Raw genomic sequence first — 14,972 nt, 5'->3', positions numbered from 1 at the left:
ATTTAATATGTTGTTAGTTAAAACAGTATTGGATTTTTTTTCCAGTTAATTTTATTTGTACAATTCACATGGTTCTTTACTTTCCTGAGAAACAGAAGAAAATGTTTCTGAAATGTTTCACATAGTTCTAGATACTACTTTATTATTTTGTACGAGATATGAAAAATTTAATCTTATATTTTATTTACATAAACCATACATTTTTTAACATTTCAAGAAAATCATACTCTTCATGCCCCTGAATAATACAACCTCTTGAATACAACGAACACTCCAACTGACACATACGACATTTATCTATTAATCACTTTCATTTTCACAATTGATTATTTTTTTCGTTACAAAATGGTGTTAGGTAGATATAATTTGCTATATACAAATATCCATTTCCACATTCCCTTTGTTGCGTTTCCTTGTGTTTGTATGTTTGAATAGTTCGTGTCTACCATCTAAGGTTGCCGATAGTCGTTGCTTGTTTAGGCAGCCATTTTGTTTAACTTGTAGGAAGGCAGTGTGGGGGTTCTTGTCCTCTCACTTCTAAAACGAATTAAAATTGCATGAACCATTTTCTGAGTAACTGAGAGTAAAATAAACAGGGAAGTTAAACTTAAAGGTAAGAAGAATAATTCAACATACCTTTGCTAGTTGTAGTGTAAAGCTCTCCTCATTCGCTGTCTAGCAGCACAATGACAGGTCAACTGAAACCGATAAACATGTTTATGGAGAGAAGGGTCATAATGCTTCTGAGTGACATACTCGCACGCTTCATCTTTGTGCACATCTACTCCGTCGATAGGAAGAGCTAGTCTTTTATTACTACTGTACTTGTTGTAAAGTACAGTTTCTTTGTTTTCATGTTTACCGCACCTGCATATTCGAATGAATACAACAACTATTCGGCCGCATTCATGGAGCTCTCCATATCGTGCAATAATTTTGCACTCGTCGCTGTAATGGATTTCGCCATGCATGCGCTTACTGAGTGAACTGAAGAAAACTTCTTCTGATATACCACTTATATCGTTGTTCATGTTGCAAGATGGCTTAAATTGATATAATGTAGGCTTCTAAATCTTTCAAGCTGAGTTCTGATACATGTACGGACGTTGTCAAATTTATATAGGTCCTCGATATTTTTTTTTAATTTTCTATCGATTATGACATTATTATTTTAGGTCATTATGTAATGTTCTTTTTGGATTTCATTGGCTAAGAACCCCAGTTTATCTTTCAGAATTCAACTAGAGAAATCAGCAATTATTTTTAGCTTTCAGGGGAAAACCAAAAAAGTAATAACTAAAATTCCGTAAGCTATTTCTGGCATTTTTAAATCGTTTTGTTTTCTTGGTGTTTGGTAAAAATTGAAAATATAGCTTGTTCTGTTTGTTGGTTCAAGAAAAAGCACAACACTTTATTCATACTCTATTTTTAACAACTTTAATATTTAAATGAAGGCTTTATCTGGGAAACTGTCGCTTTGTTATTTTACTGTAAAGGTATTTCAAAGACAGCAATTTAATAAAGACTGAATAAAAATTCAGCATTACACACAATGCATTTTAAATCAACATAACGCAAATTAACGAGTTTGCACTTTGTGTGTCAAACTACTAGGCACACTCCTTTATAAAACCTCTCTTTGCCTGTATTCTAATTTGGAAGCTTGTCAATATTATTACACGTGGTAAATGCATGCTTTCAATAGCTTGTAGTATGTGAATATGAATATGTCAACCAAAATTGTTCATACTATTTTACGTTTGCCTCAAATAAGATGAGATTTTGATTTTTTAAAAATTATTTCTCGGTCGTAATATGTTCAAACTCATTGAATTTTATGATTTTAACATGTATATCTCTTCATTCTTCTTTTTATTTTGAAGATCTTGAAAATGTTAGTCATAATTGATTTACCGTTTCTAGAAATGATTTTTAGTTTATATTTCTATCCATAAATCTTCGTTATCAATAATTATCATAACAATAACCGGAAATTTTACATTGTTGATTAAGAACAAAGATCGTACCTCTCATCCTTATTTGACTTGGAGTGATGTTCATATATTCCCTTATGCACTCTAAATTCTCTGAGTCATGTGAGAGGATGATATTAAATTTTCACACAAGAATTACTCAAACATATACTTGTGTACACAGAACTATTGTAAATAGGCCAGCTTCATTTGTAAGGTTCATTTACTTTTGTAATATATTCCCTTATGCACTTTTCATAACTTCATATGAATGAATAATGAACTTCATAAATTTGTGAATATTTTGTACATCTTCTAAGTTAAAATTAGTCTTCATATCAAATACAATTTCACTTTACCGTATATAATTTTGTTTAGTCATATTTCTCACCAATGATCCTGTTTCTTGTTACTGTTTATCTACTGAATTCAAGACAGACAAAACCACATGAAACCTCAATAATTAAGTATACTTCATATTCATAGGAATGAAATTTAAAACACACACACACACACACACACACACACACACACAAGAATATTAATGTACTCAACTGATTTAAATAGCTAGAATGTTCAGGGGTTTTTTATGAATTAGACGTTTTTCGACATGCAATCATCGTATGACTTCCATTGTGTTTTCGTATGTTTTTTTTAAATTACAATTTCTTTCCATATAAAATACTATCTAGGAATTAAATATGCTTTACGATTTTTAACTACGAGTCTTCTTCTATCAGCTAAAGGCATTTTTTAAGACAAAACATGTGGCAATTTTATAAATATGTTCATGTATATATTTTTGACACAACTATCTGTGCTTTTAATCTCCATGCAACCCTTTATTAAATGCTTTTGTAGGCGAAATTCGAATTGAATGAAATTTTAGATGCATATATTAATATTTCTTATACCACATCTTTATAATAAAACATTTAAGTATGGATAATATCTTTGATGTAACTTAATCTGTCGATTGACATAACTATTTCTTTTCTTATATATTATTGCTAAGATTATTCTATAATTCTTAATCTGAAATCAAAAGCCATTTTGAATAGTTTTTTTTTAGCAAAAAAGTGTCATATAACTCCGTTCTTATTGCTTCACAATAAAATAAATTCTATTGACACCTACATGTAATTTAATGTATCCATTAAAAAATCGATGAACAGTTCTGTTGAGACATCATAGAGGATTCAATAATGTTCTTAAATTTGTTTGGCCAAGGAAAATATGGATTATCTCTCTCAAAAATGTATTGCTTTTATGACAATTCTGACGTTACCTGTAATATTTGATTAAAAAAATTATTTTTATTGATAATGTGTGTGTGTGAGTGTGTGTTTTAACTTTTGTTTGAAAAAATACGTTCGGGTATCATACTATACGACCTGTTACGAAATACACTAAAAGCAAAAAAATATGGATTTTCTCCTTCTACATATTATTACTTCAAATTTTAAAAGATGGATTGAGTTTCATCTTATCTCATGATTGATAACAAAACTTTGTACCTCCATGCTATGCCATTTCGTCCAGTTAGTAGAAATGATCAATATTGGTATAGAATTGACAATTTTCACAGATGTCAAATGACATTAAATTTTGAGTGGAATAAATACCTTTATTCTCTCTACAGTATATTGCTGTTTAAACTTAGATTATTAAACAACTCCATTGTTATGTTTTTGTTTTATTAGAGCAGAATATTTATAACACCATAAAATTTGTTACGAATATATATTTTTACAGTAATAAATTCACACAGTCACACTCATATCTATGAAAAAGGAGAGAAGAAACTATACACAATATCTAAAAATAAAATAGATGAATCTTATTTTGGATATATAATGGAATGTATTTCTGTCATTGATTTGTTGTTCAGGTGAAAATCTTTGTTCTCTTCACATGATTTTGCAGCAGGTTCTTCAAACACGTTCACAGTGACAATGATGCTCAAACTGCTATGTCCAGGACAACCTGCAATAAAGAAAGGAATTTGAAACACATTAGATCATCATGTTAGTGTATATACTATATATATAGTGTATATATCGTATAGTATTTAGGTGAAAGATATATAGATTCAAAGAAATCTTAATTACTAACTTGGATTTTACAATAAACTGTAAGATTTACGTTTTGCCACATTTACGAGAAATCGGTCCTTGATGATTTTTATTTTCTTAAATGTATATCTGTTGGCAAAATAATAACATGTGAGGTTTGCCAAACATCTCTGTGATACCGGGGTAATTTTTTAATTAACAATCATTTTCTAATATAAAATTTGAATGAGCATTCTCTATTTGAATTTGTACATTTTAGTAAAAAATACAGACAAAAAATTAATACATGTTCCTTACTCAATCAGAACGGCGTTTTAAACACGATAAAGTCTATTTTGCATTTAGGGATTCATTTACATGAACACAACTATCCCCAAAGTACTCGAACATCACAGCGAAGTCAAGAAAGAGTACACTCTTGTTTTTATCGATTATAAGGCTTACGAACATATACTCAAGGTGGATAAATTTGAAGCACTTTTCCTGAACAAGTGTGTGTTCTTCTTTTGAACTCCATTCTTTCAGTAGAAGTTAACTGATATTTCAAAATTATTTTGCCCGTCTATCGTTTCTTACCTTTCGTGATTTCTCCATAGACTTCCATTAACGTAAATAGCCAAACGTCTTTGCTCGTGTTTTACATACACAGGTCAGAGGATAAATGTAAACCTTCCTCTGTTTTCCGTTTTCCTTAATAAATACAACTTTTGGTTCTTCGGAATAAAAACACTGATTGTTTCTATGAATGTCAACGCCTTCGGTAGGTAATGGTACTGAAGATCTATAAAATTGTTCCAAAACTTTTTCACATTGGGCTTCATTATATTTGCCACACTTACAGTTTCTGAAGTAGCCAACGACTTTAGCAATAGGCACTAAACCTCTTCTGTAGGTGCCATTTGTCATAACCGGACAACACGTATCGCTATAGTGTCTTTCTTCTTCAACACCATCGCTTCCTGATATTAAATCTATTTCTGATATGTCGTACCTGTCCATCTTTGCAATGTAGACAAGTTAACTAATTTTTGAGTTTGGATTTTGCCTTTTATACTTCTAAGACAAATTTTCCATGGTAATTTTTTAATCGACGTATAAGTTTATAAATATGATGTAATAAATTGGGTATTGTCTTGGAACTCTCGTGACTCATATTGGGATTTTTTTGTTCTTAAAATAGAGCTTATTGTGGTGCTCTACAGATGCGTGACTCCCTATGGTAACGTGAGGCTTGGGAAATCGATAAACAAATAGTTTTTTTTCTGTAATAGTGAGTTGCAATTTAAATAAAGCGGTCATGAAGTTCCCTGGGATAGGTAGAGATATAGCAATATTTGAGTTCCTTGTCATATCGTGCGTTTTATGGAATCAATGAACATCCTTTATGATTTTTTTTTAGTTTCTAAAGTAATATTTATCCGATATTTATGTACAGTGTAGCTTATTTAAGATTACACATGAATACTTTAAAAGCTTTTGCTCTAACTGCACAAGTGCTGTATATACAGATCGCTTTACCTGTGGTTGCATTTTAGCTTTGACGCTTGAAGTTTAAATCACCAGCATTCAATGTAGATATTGTTCAGACATGATATCTGATAACATTTTGTATGTTTAGACTTGACTTTTTATTTAATTTGGTGTGATTAACTTTAAGGTTTTCTTTTTAAGTAATAATTATTTGATAGAATGATTTCATTGAAACATTGTTAAAATATTTCTGCACAACAAATCTTATTCATACAAGAAAAAAAAGTTGTAGTGATAAAGTTTTCCCACACTTAAAAAAGGCAATCTTATATCATGTTTAAAACCAAAAAACCACATACACAAGATTTGTGTATTGTTGTGTTTATTGAAGCTAAAATCACATTTGTTTTAAATCAAGCGTGTTGATTAAGAGTCTACTTATCGATGTCAACAAAATAAAACACTAAATGTTTTTCATTAGAATTGTATAAAAAAAAATTAGCATCTTTTAGATTAATAATTCAAATCAATCCACAAGATATCTTTCGATTTTACAGTAAAATAGTTTTATGTTTAAAATTATTGAAATGTTCTTTTCTCTTTCTTAAAACGTGGGATTTTAAAGTCTTAATTTTGGTAAATCATCTAGCAGCGGTCCTACTTGCAATCTCCCCACAGTAGCACTCTACATGTATGACGAAAACCTTGCATCCTTCTTGTCGCTCCTTAATTATTGTAAACGAACACTCTTCTTTACTATGTATCTCTATTCCTTTAAGTCCGTCTTGGCTCTCTGGTAACACTTTTTCTTCTTTTGCCATTCTGTATTCCGGTAATCTGTTAGGTAAATCTCTGCTGCACTTGCAGATTTTATAAAATACCTTGTATTTATTCTGTCCTTTTATCTTCGGAATTTTTAGTACCTTTATTTTGCATTCACTATCATGGTGATCTTCTCTATATTCTTTCTTAATATCTTTACTATCCACAAAATCCGACATACTGAGATTTTTCAGTTTAGAGAAAGCAATTGTCAATGGGAATAATAGAAGTAGGATTGTTGTGTTTTATACTTTAGATGCTTAGAAATACGCATGCGTCGATCTTTTGTAATATGAGATCTGACGTTTAAAATATTACAGGAAGTCTTTTTAAAAAAAATTAAATACGATGCGAGGATTTTTCTGATCTACTTATTAGTAGATTCGAATATTTAAAATATATCTCTCAGTGGAACGAAAACTTGCCGTTCCTCTTTAAAAAAAAAAGGGGGAAGAAATTTATGTGTTGTGTTGAAATTCTGTTGACATTTTTTTTTTTTGAATGAGTTGAGCAACACATATATAATTTTTTTCTTTAAATCTTCATTAAAAGTTTTTCCTATATATTTTGTATGTTTTGAAAGCATAATATAAACAATACGCCATTTTATAAATGCATATTGAAACGGGGCAAACAAATGTGTGCACTCACTTCACTGTCATTCGACATTATAAAGATAATGGACTGATAAGTACTAATGCACATACAGCACATGAAACGCTTATCTTTTATGCCTCTTGGTATATAAAGAAAAAAAGCAACCTTATTTTGGGTGAATGGTTTATTAAGTCAGAAATACATTTTTTTCTCCGAAACATTGGTCATCTTCTTCCTGAAATGATAATTGAGAATCGATTAAAAGCTTCCAAGCTGTTTGTTCATACACAGTCATTCATATACACACACTACATTAATCTCGAGAAAGAACTTTAAATATCAGTTTCCTGTTTTCATGAGCGTGTAGGGAGTGTAACCGAATTCTTCTCAAATAAGTGAGTATATTTTACACTTACAATTTAACGGACCATATTTCTCCTTGCTGTTGTCTTGCAGCTGCAATGTAGTCGAAATATTTTCGCCTGCCTTCCATGCACCCATTGCATTTGATAAACATATTTGCAGTCTGAAAATTGGTGGATGTCTATACCGTCTTCATTTAATTGGTTGTGCGGTAATGAGGAATTTTCGGGGGTGATATCAAATTCTTCTGATCTGTCTTGATAATCATAACAGTAACATCGTCTGTAGAATACGTAATATTTTCGTCCATTGTAATATAGAGCACGGCGTGTGCACTGGCATTTTGTCTGTTGATGAATTTCGCCATCCATGGTTTGTTTAGAGAGGATTGATTTGGCTTGAAAGTGGTCGGTGAAGTCATTGTATTCCCCTGCCATGTTTGAACTATCGTGTAGGTTTCATTAAGGCGCAATTGTTACATTTTATAGATGGGTTAATATATGAACGCATGCGCAACAATTTCTAAGTACGTAGTGGTTATTTTAATACAGATCGAAGCTTTTTAATGGATTTTTTTTTTTATATTTTATTGACATCTAATCATTTTGAGTAATGTTTCTATAAAAGTATTAATCAGGTATTTGTTTGTATATTTTGCCCAACAGCTTCTACTTTCTATAAAGACTTTTATCTTTAATTCACCTGCATATTTTTTTCTTTTAGAGGAATATTTATCTACAGTGTATCCTCAAGTTTGTGTGAGCATACATGTATGTCCAAAATAAATACCAAAAATACCGACAGTTTTCGGATGTATTGGTCATACTCTCATATACCTTTTTGTCGGTGTACAGATTACAAAGAAATGAAGAGAAAATTGGATGTACAAAAAAGATTTATTAACAAATTTTACATTCTCAGTACTGCGAATATTTATCCGTCTTCATCTGTAAAAAAAAAATAATAAAAATAATCCAGTGAGAATTAATAAGAAAGAACATTTTATTTCAAATGTTGTAATAAAGCTTTTGATAGTGGATTTTTCTTTTCAAAAATACAGCACATCTAATTTCAGTATCCAAACAAAGTGTATGCAAGGTCTCTGTGAATAGTAATTTAAACATGCTAATTTCCTACCCATGTACAGAATCAGGCTTGAAGAGTGCATGATGTGAAACGTAATCCACGATAGATGTTTATATTAATTTTAATATAACAAACCCAAATAGTAAACTCAATTCTTTTGATATCTTTTTATATATTTACCGTTGTGCATTTTGTGCGGACCTTCTTTGACAGTAACAGTAGAGAACAAATTTATAGGAGTTCCAGATGCAGCCTCGATGTTTCTCAGTTCTATAATAACAGCTTTCATTGTAGTGGATGTCTATTCCATCTTTCGGTGGGTTGTCTGGTATTTCTGCTCTGTTATACTCAGATGTTCTATCTGTATGATATCCACAATAGCAGATTCTGTACCAAACAAAGACAGTGCGGCCATTGCGCTTCACTTTCTTTTTCTTGCAACTGCAATTCTCATTATAGTGTTCTTCGTCCTTAATACTTTTGCCACAGTCAATGTCGTCAAAATGGGAAAAATCACCACGTGACATTTTGTCGGAATCGTTTGAGTCAATATGGAGGAATTACTTTGGGTTATTAGCTTTTTAGGCTAAACATTTGGGCCACGTAGATCAAGCATGCGCATGGTATGAATGACGTTTTCAACGATCTTGTTTTTATTAGAAGTAAGACAGAAAATCTTTCATTATATATTCTTAGAACATAAAAGAATGCAGTATTATTTTTGTTTATTAAAAATGATCAGAGAAGTTTAGAAAATGTTAGAGGCTTGTAAGAAATAAAGTTTTGTCTTCTTTTCGGTGACATCTACTTTATTACATTGTACATATATGTATGTACTTTTGAGCAGTGGATATCAGCCTGGGTAGTACCTGACTAGCGATGCAGGGGTTCTGGGTTCGATTCCCGGTCCAGGCATACATTTTCTTCTTTTCTTTTACATGTGCAGGGTTACAGAGATAATAGTTTAAAAGACACTATGCTAGAAATCTTCATTTATGTAGGATCTTTCATTTTGCTATAGCCCCCCCCCCCCTTTTCAAGACAAAGAAAAATCACAATGTCCCTGTTAATGTGAATTTCATTTCTCTTTATTCTGGGGGGTAAAACGACAGATTGGTCTGAAAACATCGCATTTTTAAATGTGGAAAACAGGAGGAAAAAATCTTTGTATTTCTTCTTTATGCCTGTGGTTATATCCTTTTTGACATTTTTCATCATGTCTAATAATGTAATTTATTTATATTCAAGGAAATCTTTATGACTATTTCTCTAAAAAAAACATCGCTTATATTGGAAAACCCTTAGTACCGTCTGTCTAATTATAACGCTGAACAGCACTTCTATCTTCTTGTTTAACATGACTTAATGCCTGTCTAAAAATATCAACACGCTCAGATAAAAGTATTTAGGCCAGGTTCATGGAAATCCATTTTTCATTTCCTGAAAGCGGTGAGCGGTGTTGTTATTGACTAGTTTTATGAAATTAGGATGGGCTGTGTGTAACTATTGTTAACTTTGTCATGCAACTGTTTTAAAGCACTTTGACAAAGTAGGCGTTGTTCATTTATCCTCGCAGAGGTCGATTATTTCATAGTGCGTGTCATTTTATCTACCTGTTTACATAAAGCCTTTTATTCTTTTTATTCACATTTTTTTTTAAATGCAAACTTCATACATTGGTCTACATTTAAATTTTAATGTGCAATCGCTACTTTTTGGACGTTGTCCAAAATCCCTTTCATAGTAAGCGAAATAATTATGTTTATTGGTTTTTATTTAACTAGGCTAGTGTGATTTGTATTTTACAAACTGGGATTTCCCAAAGAATTCGCATGATGAAGTTTTATTTCTGCGTTTGTTTATTGTGGGATTTTTTTTCTTAATTTTTAGAACAAACGCAATAAGCACACTGCAGAAAGATTATTCAGTGATTATGTTGTGTTTATTAATTACAGAACATGGCTGAAGAAATAAAGAAACCTGAGACGGTCAAAACAGAAACACCAAAACCAGCGAAAGGAAATCCTCCAGATCCATCAAAAAAGATTTTGTTGAAAGAACACGAAAAAAGACTTGACCCGAATGCGCCAGACACTTACAATGAAATAGACGATATCGAAATGGACGACATTGATGGTAAGTTAACGTTGTTTACTGATTTAAGTTACGTCATTGGCTTTAGTTTAAAATCAACAATTTTTAGTGTATATAGATATCGGTTGTTTTAATAATGATTTGCTATTTTAATTGATTTATTTTATTTATTTCCTGATATAGATGGTATTCATAGACTTTGTTGTCAAGTCAATTAATCAGTTAATTCGTAAATGTCTAATGATGTGTCTGCTATCACCAAATTGACTTTGAATAAGATTATTTAGAAATGATTTTAGCTTTGGATTTTTATTTTAAAATGAATAATAGAAAATCTTAAATATTTTCTTTGATTATATATTAATTCGTGTTGCAGAGGAGAGTCTTCCAAAAATTCCACAAAGTGTAATTGATGAGGCATTGAAGAAACATACGAAACCGTCATGACTGCGGCATTTAAGTTCCAGGAAAATACTCCGGTGCTAAACGACATTTTCATAGATGGACATATTTTCATAGATGGACATATTATATTTTTTTTTATTGACATAATGATACAAAACTCTTAGTAGATCTGTTGTAGCAATTGATGTTCTTAAACATTTGATAATGTAATCTTTTTCACATAGCTTAGAAGCTATTTTTTGTTTTATTTCATGTTAATAAAATTAATTAAAAATATATATGTTGTGTTTATCATAAATTTGTTGTCTAGAGTAAGCTCCCGTGAACAGTTGACATTGTCGAATTATATTTTCTGAGTTACCCCCACCTGAATTAAACGTTCTTAAGACTTGGAAAAAATCTACGTCAGGAACGTCATATGGCGGGAATAATAAACCGCCGAACAATGTAATAATGACAACATAGTGAACTTGTAACATTTTATTGTTGAGACTTTTGCCTCGTGGTACTTTAACTAGGGAAGGAGCGATCTTGGTGGTCTCATTTCGTACTCCACAAGTTTGTATATCCACTGTATTCGAGATAGGAGACAATTGCGGTTTTTTAAAAAATCATCTTTCTCTCTTTGAAGTAAATCAGATTTTCTTCTATAACAACAAGCAGGTGTTAATGTTGATCATTTACAATTTTAGAGAAACTTCTTTTTATCCAAACTCGAATTTCCTCTGTTATTGTTGTAAGCGCAATTCAGTACACGGCTATTGTACATGTACTTGTTCAAAGTGAAAATATAGGACAGAAGTCAGCGAATCTGTTATAGCATCAGTCTAAAGACAGACTAAAAAGATAATTAGAAAATCAACTTAATCTTGTTTATTAAATTTCCTTAAAAGAAATATCGATTATATTTTCATTATGTGCGCACTCTATTACTCATAAAAGATATCGTCTTCTTTGAAATATTGCCCATTCTACATATTATTGTGAATCATGATTTGTGTTTTATATAAAACATCATGATCAACCTGAAATTTCCGTTTATTGACACGAAAATTTAGAGATACTGCATAGTACTCTAGGTAAAGGGACCTAATGCTTAGCAAATTTTAATTTATTTTTATTTATAAAAAAATTAACAGTAAACTCCAGTAATATATATATTTTATAAATTTATTTTTATACATGAAAATTATATCATTGATTAATATATCTATTTGGACTTTCTTCATCTGTATGTTACATTATACTTTTTATGCCTTCAACTCACTCAAAAACCCAGAATTAGCTTCAATAAGTCCTAATATGTTGACGGTGCGACCGTTGGGGCGAGCGCATTGTTCACTTCATTTTAAGATCCGCCTCTTCAAACCGCACGAGACATTTGGAACGTCTAGACTGTGACGTCACATGACGTCGTATGTTAGCTGCATTTCCATAAACAAAGTTTAAAAAGTGCAAATATTTTAACAAAGAACGTTTAATTAATCTACTATCTGCATGCAATAGCCATTAATTAAGGTGAGTTTATTTTTTTGTGAAATTTTAGTTGTTGTCACCGCGTGAACGAAGTTAGCAGCGAGAACAAGAAGCGATGCATTGTGGGTCAGAATTACTGCGGAAAAAAATTCTATTGAATGAATGTGCAGTAGTCCGAATTTTCTCTTCGCCCAGGCGTTGTCGTTAGAGCTCGCAGTGACGAGCGGCGCTTCGCGCCGCTCGCTGCGCTCGCTATTATATACTAGCTGTTGCATTTACATGTGGAGTGATACATCCAGAATGGCATAGATCTAAAATCAATTCAATTTATTCACTCAAAAACCTTGTAAATGGTACATGAGGTACATATATAAAACATATATACATATGATACAGTGGGTAAAGCAAAAGGTGAGATTAATTCAGCTAGCTAGGGAGAACAGACCATACTATTAATCTTAGTAATAAATGTACATAATTTTTTTTCAAAGAATCAACATCATTTTGGCACATAACTTCACAAAACTTCATAGTGTTTGGCTTAGAACAAAATTTTTGGTTCAAAAAAATGAAGCAATAATTTGTATTCAATAATTGTTCACTCCCATTTCACAATTTTTATTGTGTAATTTTTCTATTTGTGTTCCATAATTGCCCAATCGTATTGTATAATTTTCTGATTTAATTTGTATTCTTTATTTTTTGTTCCATTTGTATTCAGAATTCTCTATTTTCTTTTTTTGTTCTATAGTTGTCCATTTGTATTCTATAATTTCCCATTTTTTTTTTTGTAATTTATATTGCATTATTTTCATTACTTGTATAATTCTATAATGTTTCAATTTGTATTGTATAAATGCATCTGTATGTTGAAATATGATTGTTTTCAAATACAAACAATACATACCATTCAATTTGAAACATTATAGTATACAAATAGTGTATAATGTGTATTACAAAATACCATTGGATATTATGCAGTATAAATAATCTATAAAGAATATAGATTACAAGTAGAAAGTGTACAGTATAAATCGAAAATGATAGAGCACAAGTAGAAAATTATAGAATGCAAATAGAAAATTTCTACAATTTTAGAATATCACAACATTAACCATAATTTGATAGATCTTTGGAATGTTTTTGTACTTCTGAGACATCATCTTATTAACAAAAAGTTGCATCAATTACTTTTCTTCAAGATTATTGACAAGGTATCAGGATTATCAACACATAAACCAGATTATTCTCCTTTTGCATTTCAAATTACTGTCAGAAGAAAGCCTCATGTCAATTCTGTATAAATATATCAATATGCCCAGTACATGTATATATAATGGCAGATTTTTGCCAATGAAGTTGAATAATCTAGATGTCCTATGAGCAACTCAAGCTCACAAAAATATATCTCCCCCCCCCCCCCCTCCCCCTGCTGCTATTTTTCAAGTACCCATATACAAATTTCTAAATGTGACCTTGAACTTGGCAAAATGTCCTTTGTTTAAAAAAATGGGGCATATCGCCTCTAATCACAAGAAATCTTTGAGTGATACATGTTTCCCCAATTATAGACCTGACATGAATTTGATATATTTTTTTTTGCCAGTGTCCTTGAGCTTGCCACATTCACTTTTGGTCAAGATTATGATATACTTTCAGCTCACAAATAATCTCTGAAATTTCAACGTCCAATACTCATCCATTAGGGAAGGTAATTAGGGAATAATGAACACAAATTTTACACCTTTTCTGCCAGTGACCTTGAACTTGCCAAAATGACATATGATCAAGGTCATGACATACCTTCCAAACACAAGTTGTTATACTTGTGTTAAGTATGAACATCCAAATGAATGTTTTTCCATTAAGAAGTTATTGTTTAACACTTTCTGCCAGGGACCTTAAACTTGCCAAAATGACCATGGGTCAGATCATGACACATCCTTAAGTCATAAGCAATCTTCCTGTCAAGTATCAACTTCCAATTAGCCTCCATTTGAGTGTTGAAGACTAGACAAGAATAGTACACATTTTCTGCTGGTGAACTTCCTGGAATCAATTTGGGTCATGGTCAGTACAAACCCTCAGGTCATATGCAATATTTGTAATTATGTTCTCCATTACCTGATTTGGTCAGGACAGCAATTAAACATTTGTTAAAAAGTGACCTTGAACTTGATCAAATGACCCTGGATCAAGGTCCTGACACAACAATCTTTTGTATAAGGTATAAACTTCCAATGCCTCTCCAAAAGAAGTTGTAGACTAGAAAAAGTTTTATGCTTTTTTCCAAGTGACTTTGATCTTCCTAAAATCACCTTTAGTCAAGGTTATAACACACCCACTGGTCGTAAACAATCTTTGTTCAAAGTATGAGCTTCCTATTACTCTCCATCAAAAATATAGCCCAGACACGATTGCACAGGCAGACAAGGTAATTCCTAGGTACTCCCCCCCCCAAAAAAAAACTTTGTTTGCGGCAGATATAATGATAGTTTCACATGCAATCCCCTTTAAGGAAATATTCTCATCCACATCATAAATTCAATCAGTTGTACACCAACTAAAACCCTAAGAAGTCCAAATCCTCTCCCAACACCGTTGTGTCTGC

The 14,972-nt window shown here is 31.5% G+C and overlaps 2 protein-coding genes and 1 long non-coding RNA gene across 5 annotated transcripts in view; 1 reads left to right on the top strand and 2 right to left on the bottom strand.

The window, feature by feature from the left end:
- LOC133181051 (uncharacterized) overlaps nucleotides 1-11,163 on the top strand; it is a 54,386-nt gene extending 43,223 nt beyond the window's left edge. Inside the window, exons 1-3 of one of the 3 annotated variants that reach the window (XR_009720431.1) lie at nucleotides 549-613; nucleotides 10,342-10,532; nucleotides 10,864-10,929. Coding sequence is in view for 1 of the 3 variants with exons in the window: in XM_061315592.1 (XP_061171576.1) it covers nucleotides 10,342-10,522; nucleotides 10,857-10,927 (252 nt within the window). In the remaining 2 variants the exon portion in view is untranslated. Of the gene's footprint in view, nucleotides 1-548; nucleotides 614-7,252; nucleotides 7,333-10,341; nucleotides 10,533-10,856 lie in introns of those variants that run through there. The other 2 variants (XR_009720432.1, XM_061315592.1) reach the window with 2 other exon arrangements.
- LOC133181052 (uncharacterized) lies at nucleotides 7,104-7,742 on the bottom strand. The gene is made up of 2 exons (XR_009720433.1): nucleotides 7,354-7,742; nucleotides 7,104-7,172 (listed from the first exon to the last, which is right to left on the bottom strand). It is a non-coding gene; the product is annotated as an uncharacterized LOC133181052 (long non-coding RNA).
- LOC133181050 (uncharacterized) lies at nucleotides 8,178-8,957 on the bottom strand. The gene is made up of 2 exons (XM_061315591.1): nucleotides 8,567-8,957; nucleotides 8,178-8,247 (listed from the first exon to the last, which is right to left on the bottom strand). Exons 1-2 carry the CDS (start codon nucleotides 8,911-8,913, stop codon nucleotides 8,244-8,246), a joined length of 351 nt encoding a protein of 116 aa, XP_061171575.1. The 5' UTR covers nucleotides 8,914-8,957; the 3' UTR covers nucleotides 8,178-8,243.
- Nucleotides 11,164-14,972: the final 3,809 nt, after the last annotated feature.

This window comes from Saccostrea echinata, unplaced genomic scaffold, assembly GCF_033153115.1.
Source record: "Saccostrea echinata isolate AGI-Se365-2 ecotype Australia unplaced genomic scaffold, CSIRO_AGI_Sech_v1 ptg000008l, whole genome shotgun sequence".
In the NCBI taxonomy this organism is placed as follows: domain Eukaryota; kingdom Metazoa; phylum Mollusca; class Bivalvia; order Ostreida; family Ostreidae; genus Saccostrea; species Saccostrea echinata.
Note: the sequence above shows the minus strand (reverse complement) of the source record. Positions and strands in the feature narration are given on the sequence as shown.

What these genes read in the sequence shown, in the direction of transcription:
- LOC133181050 (XM_061315591.1), bottom strand. Translation starts at nt 8,913, where the DNA reads ATGTCACGTGGTGATTTTTCCCATTTTGACGACATTGACTGTGGCAAA.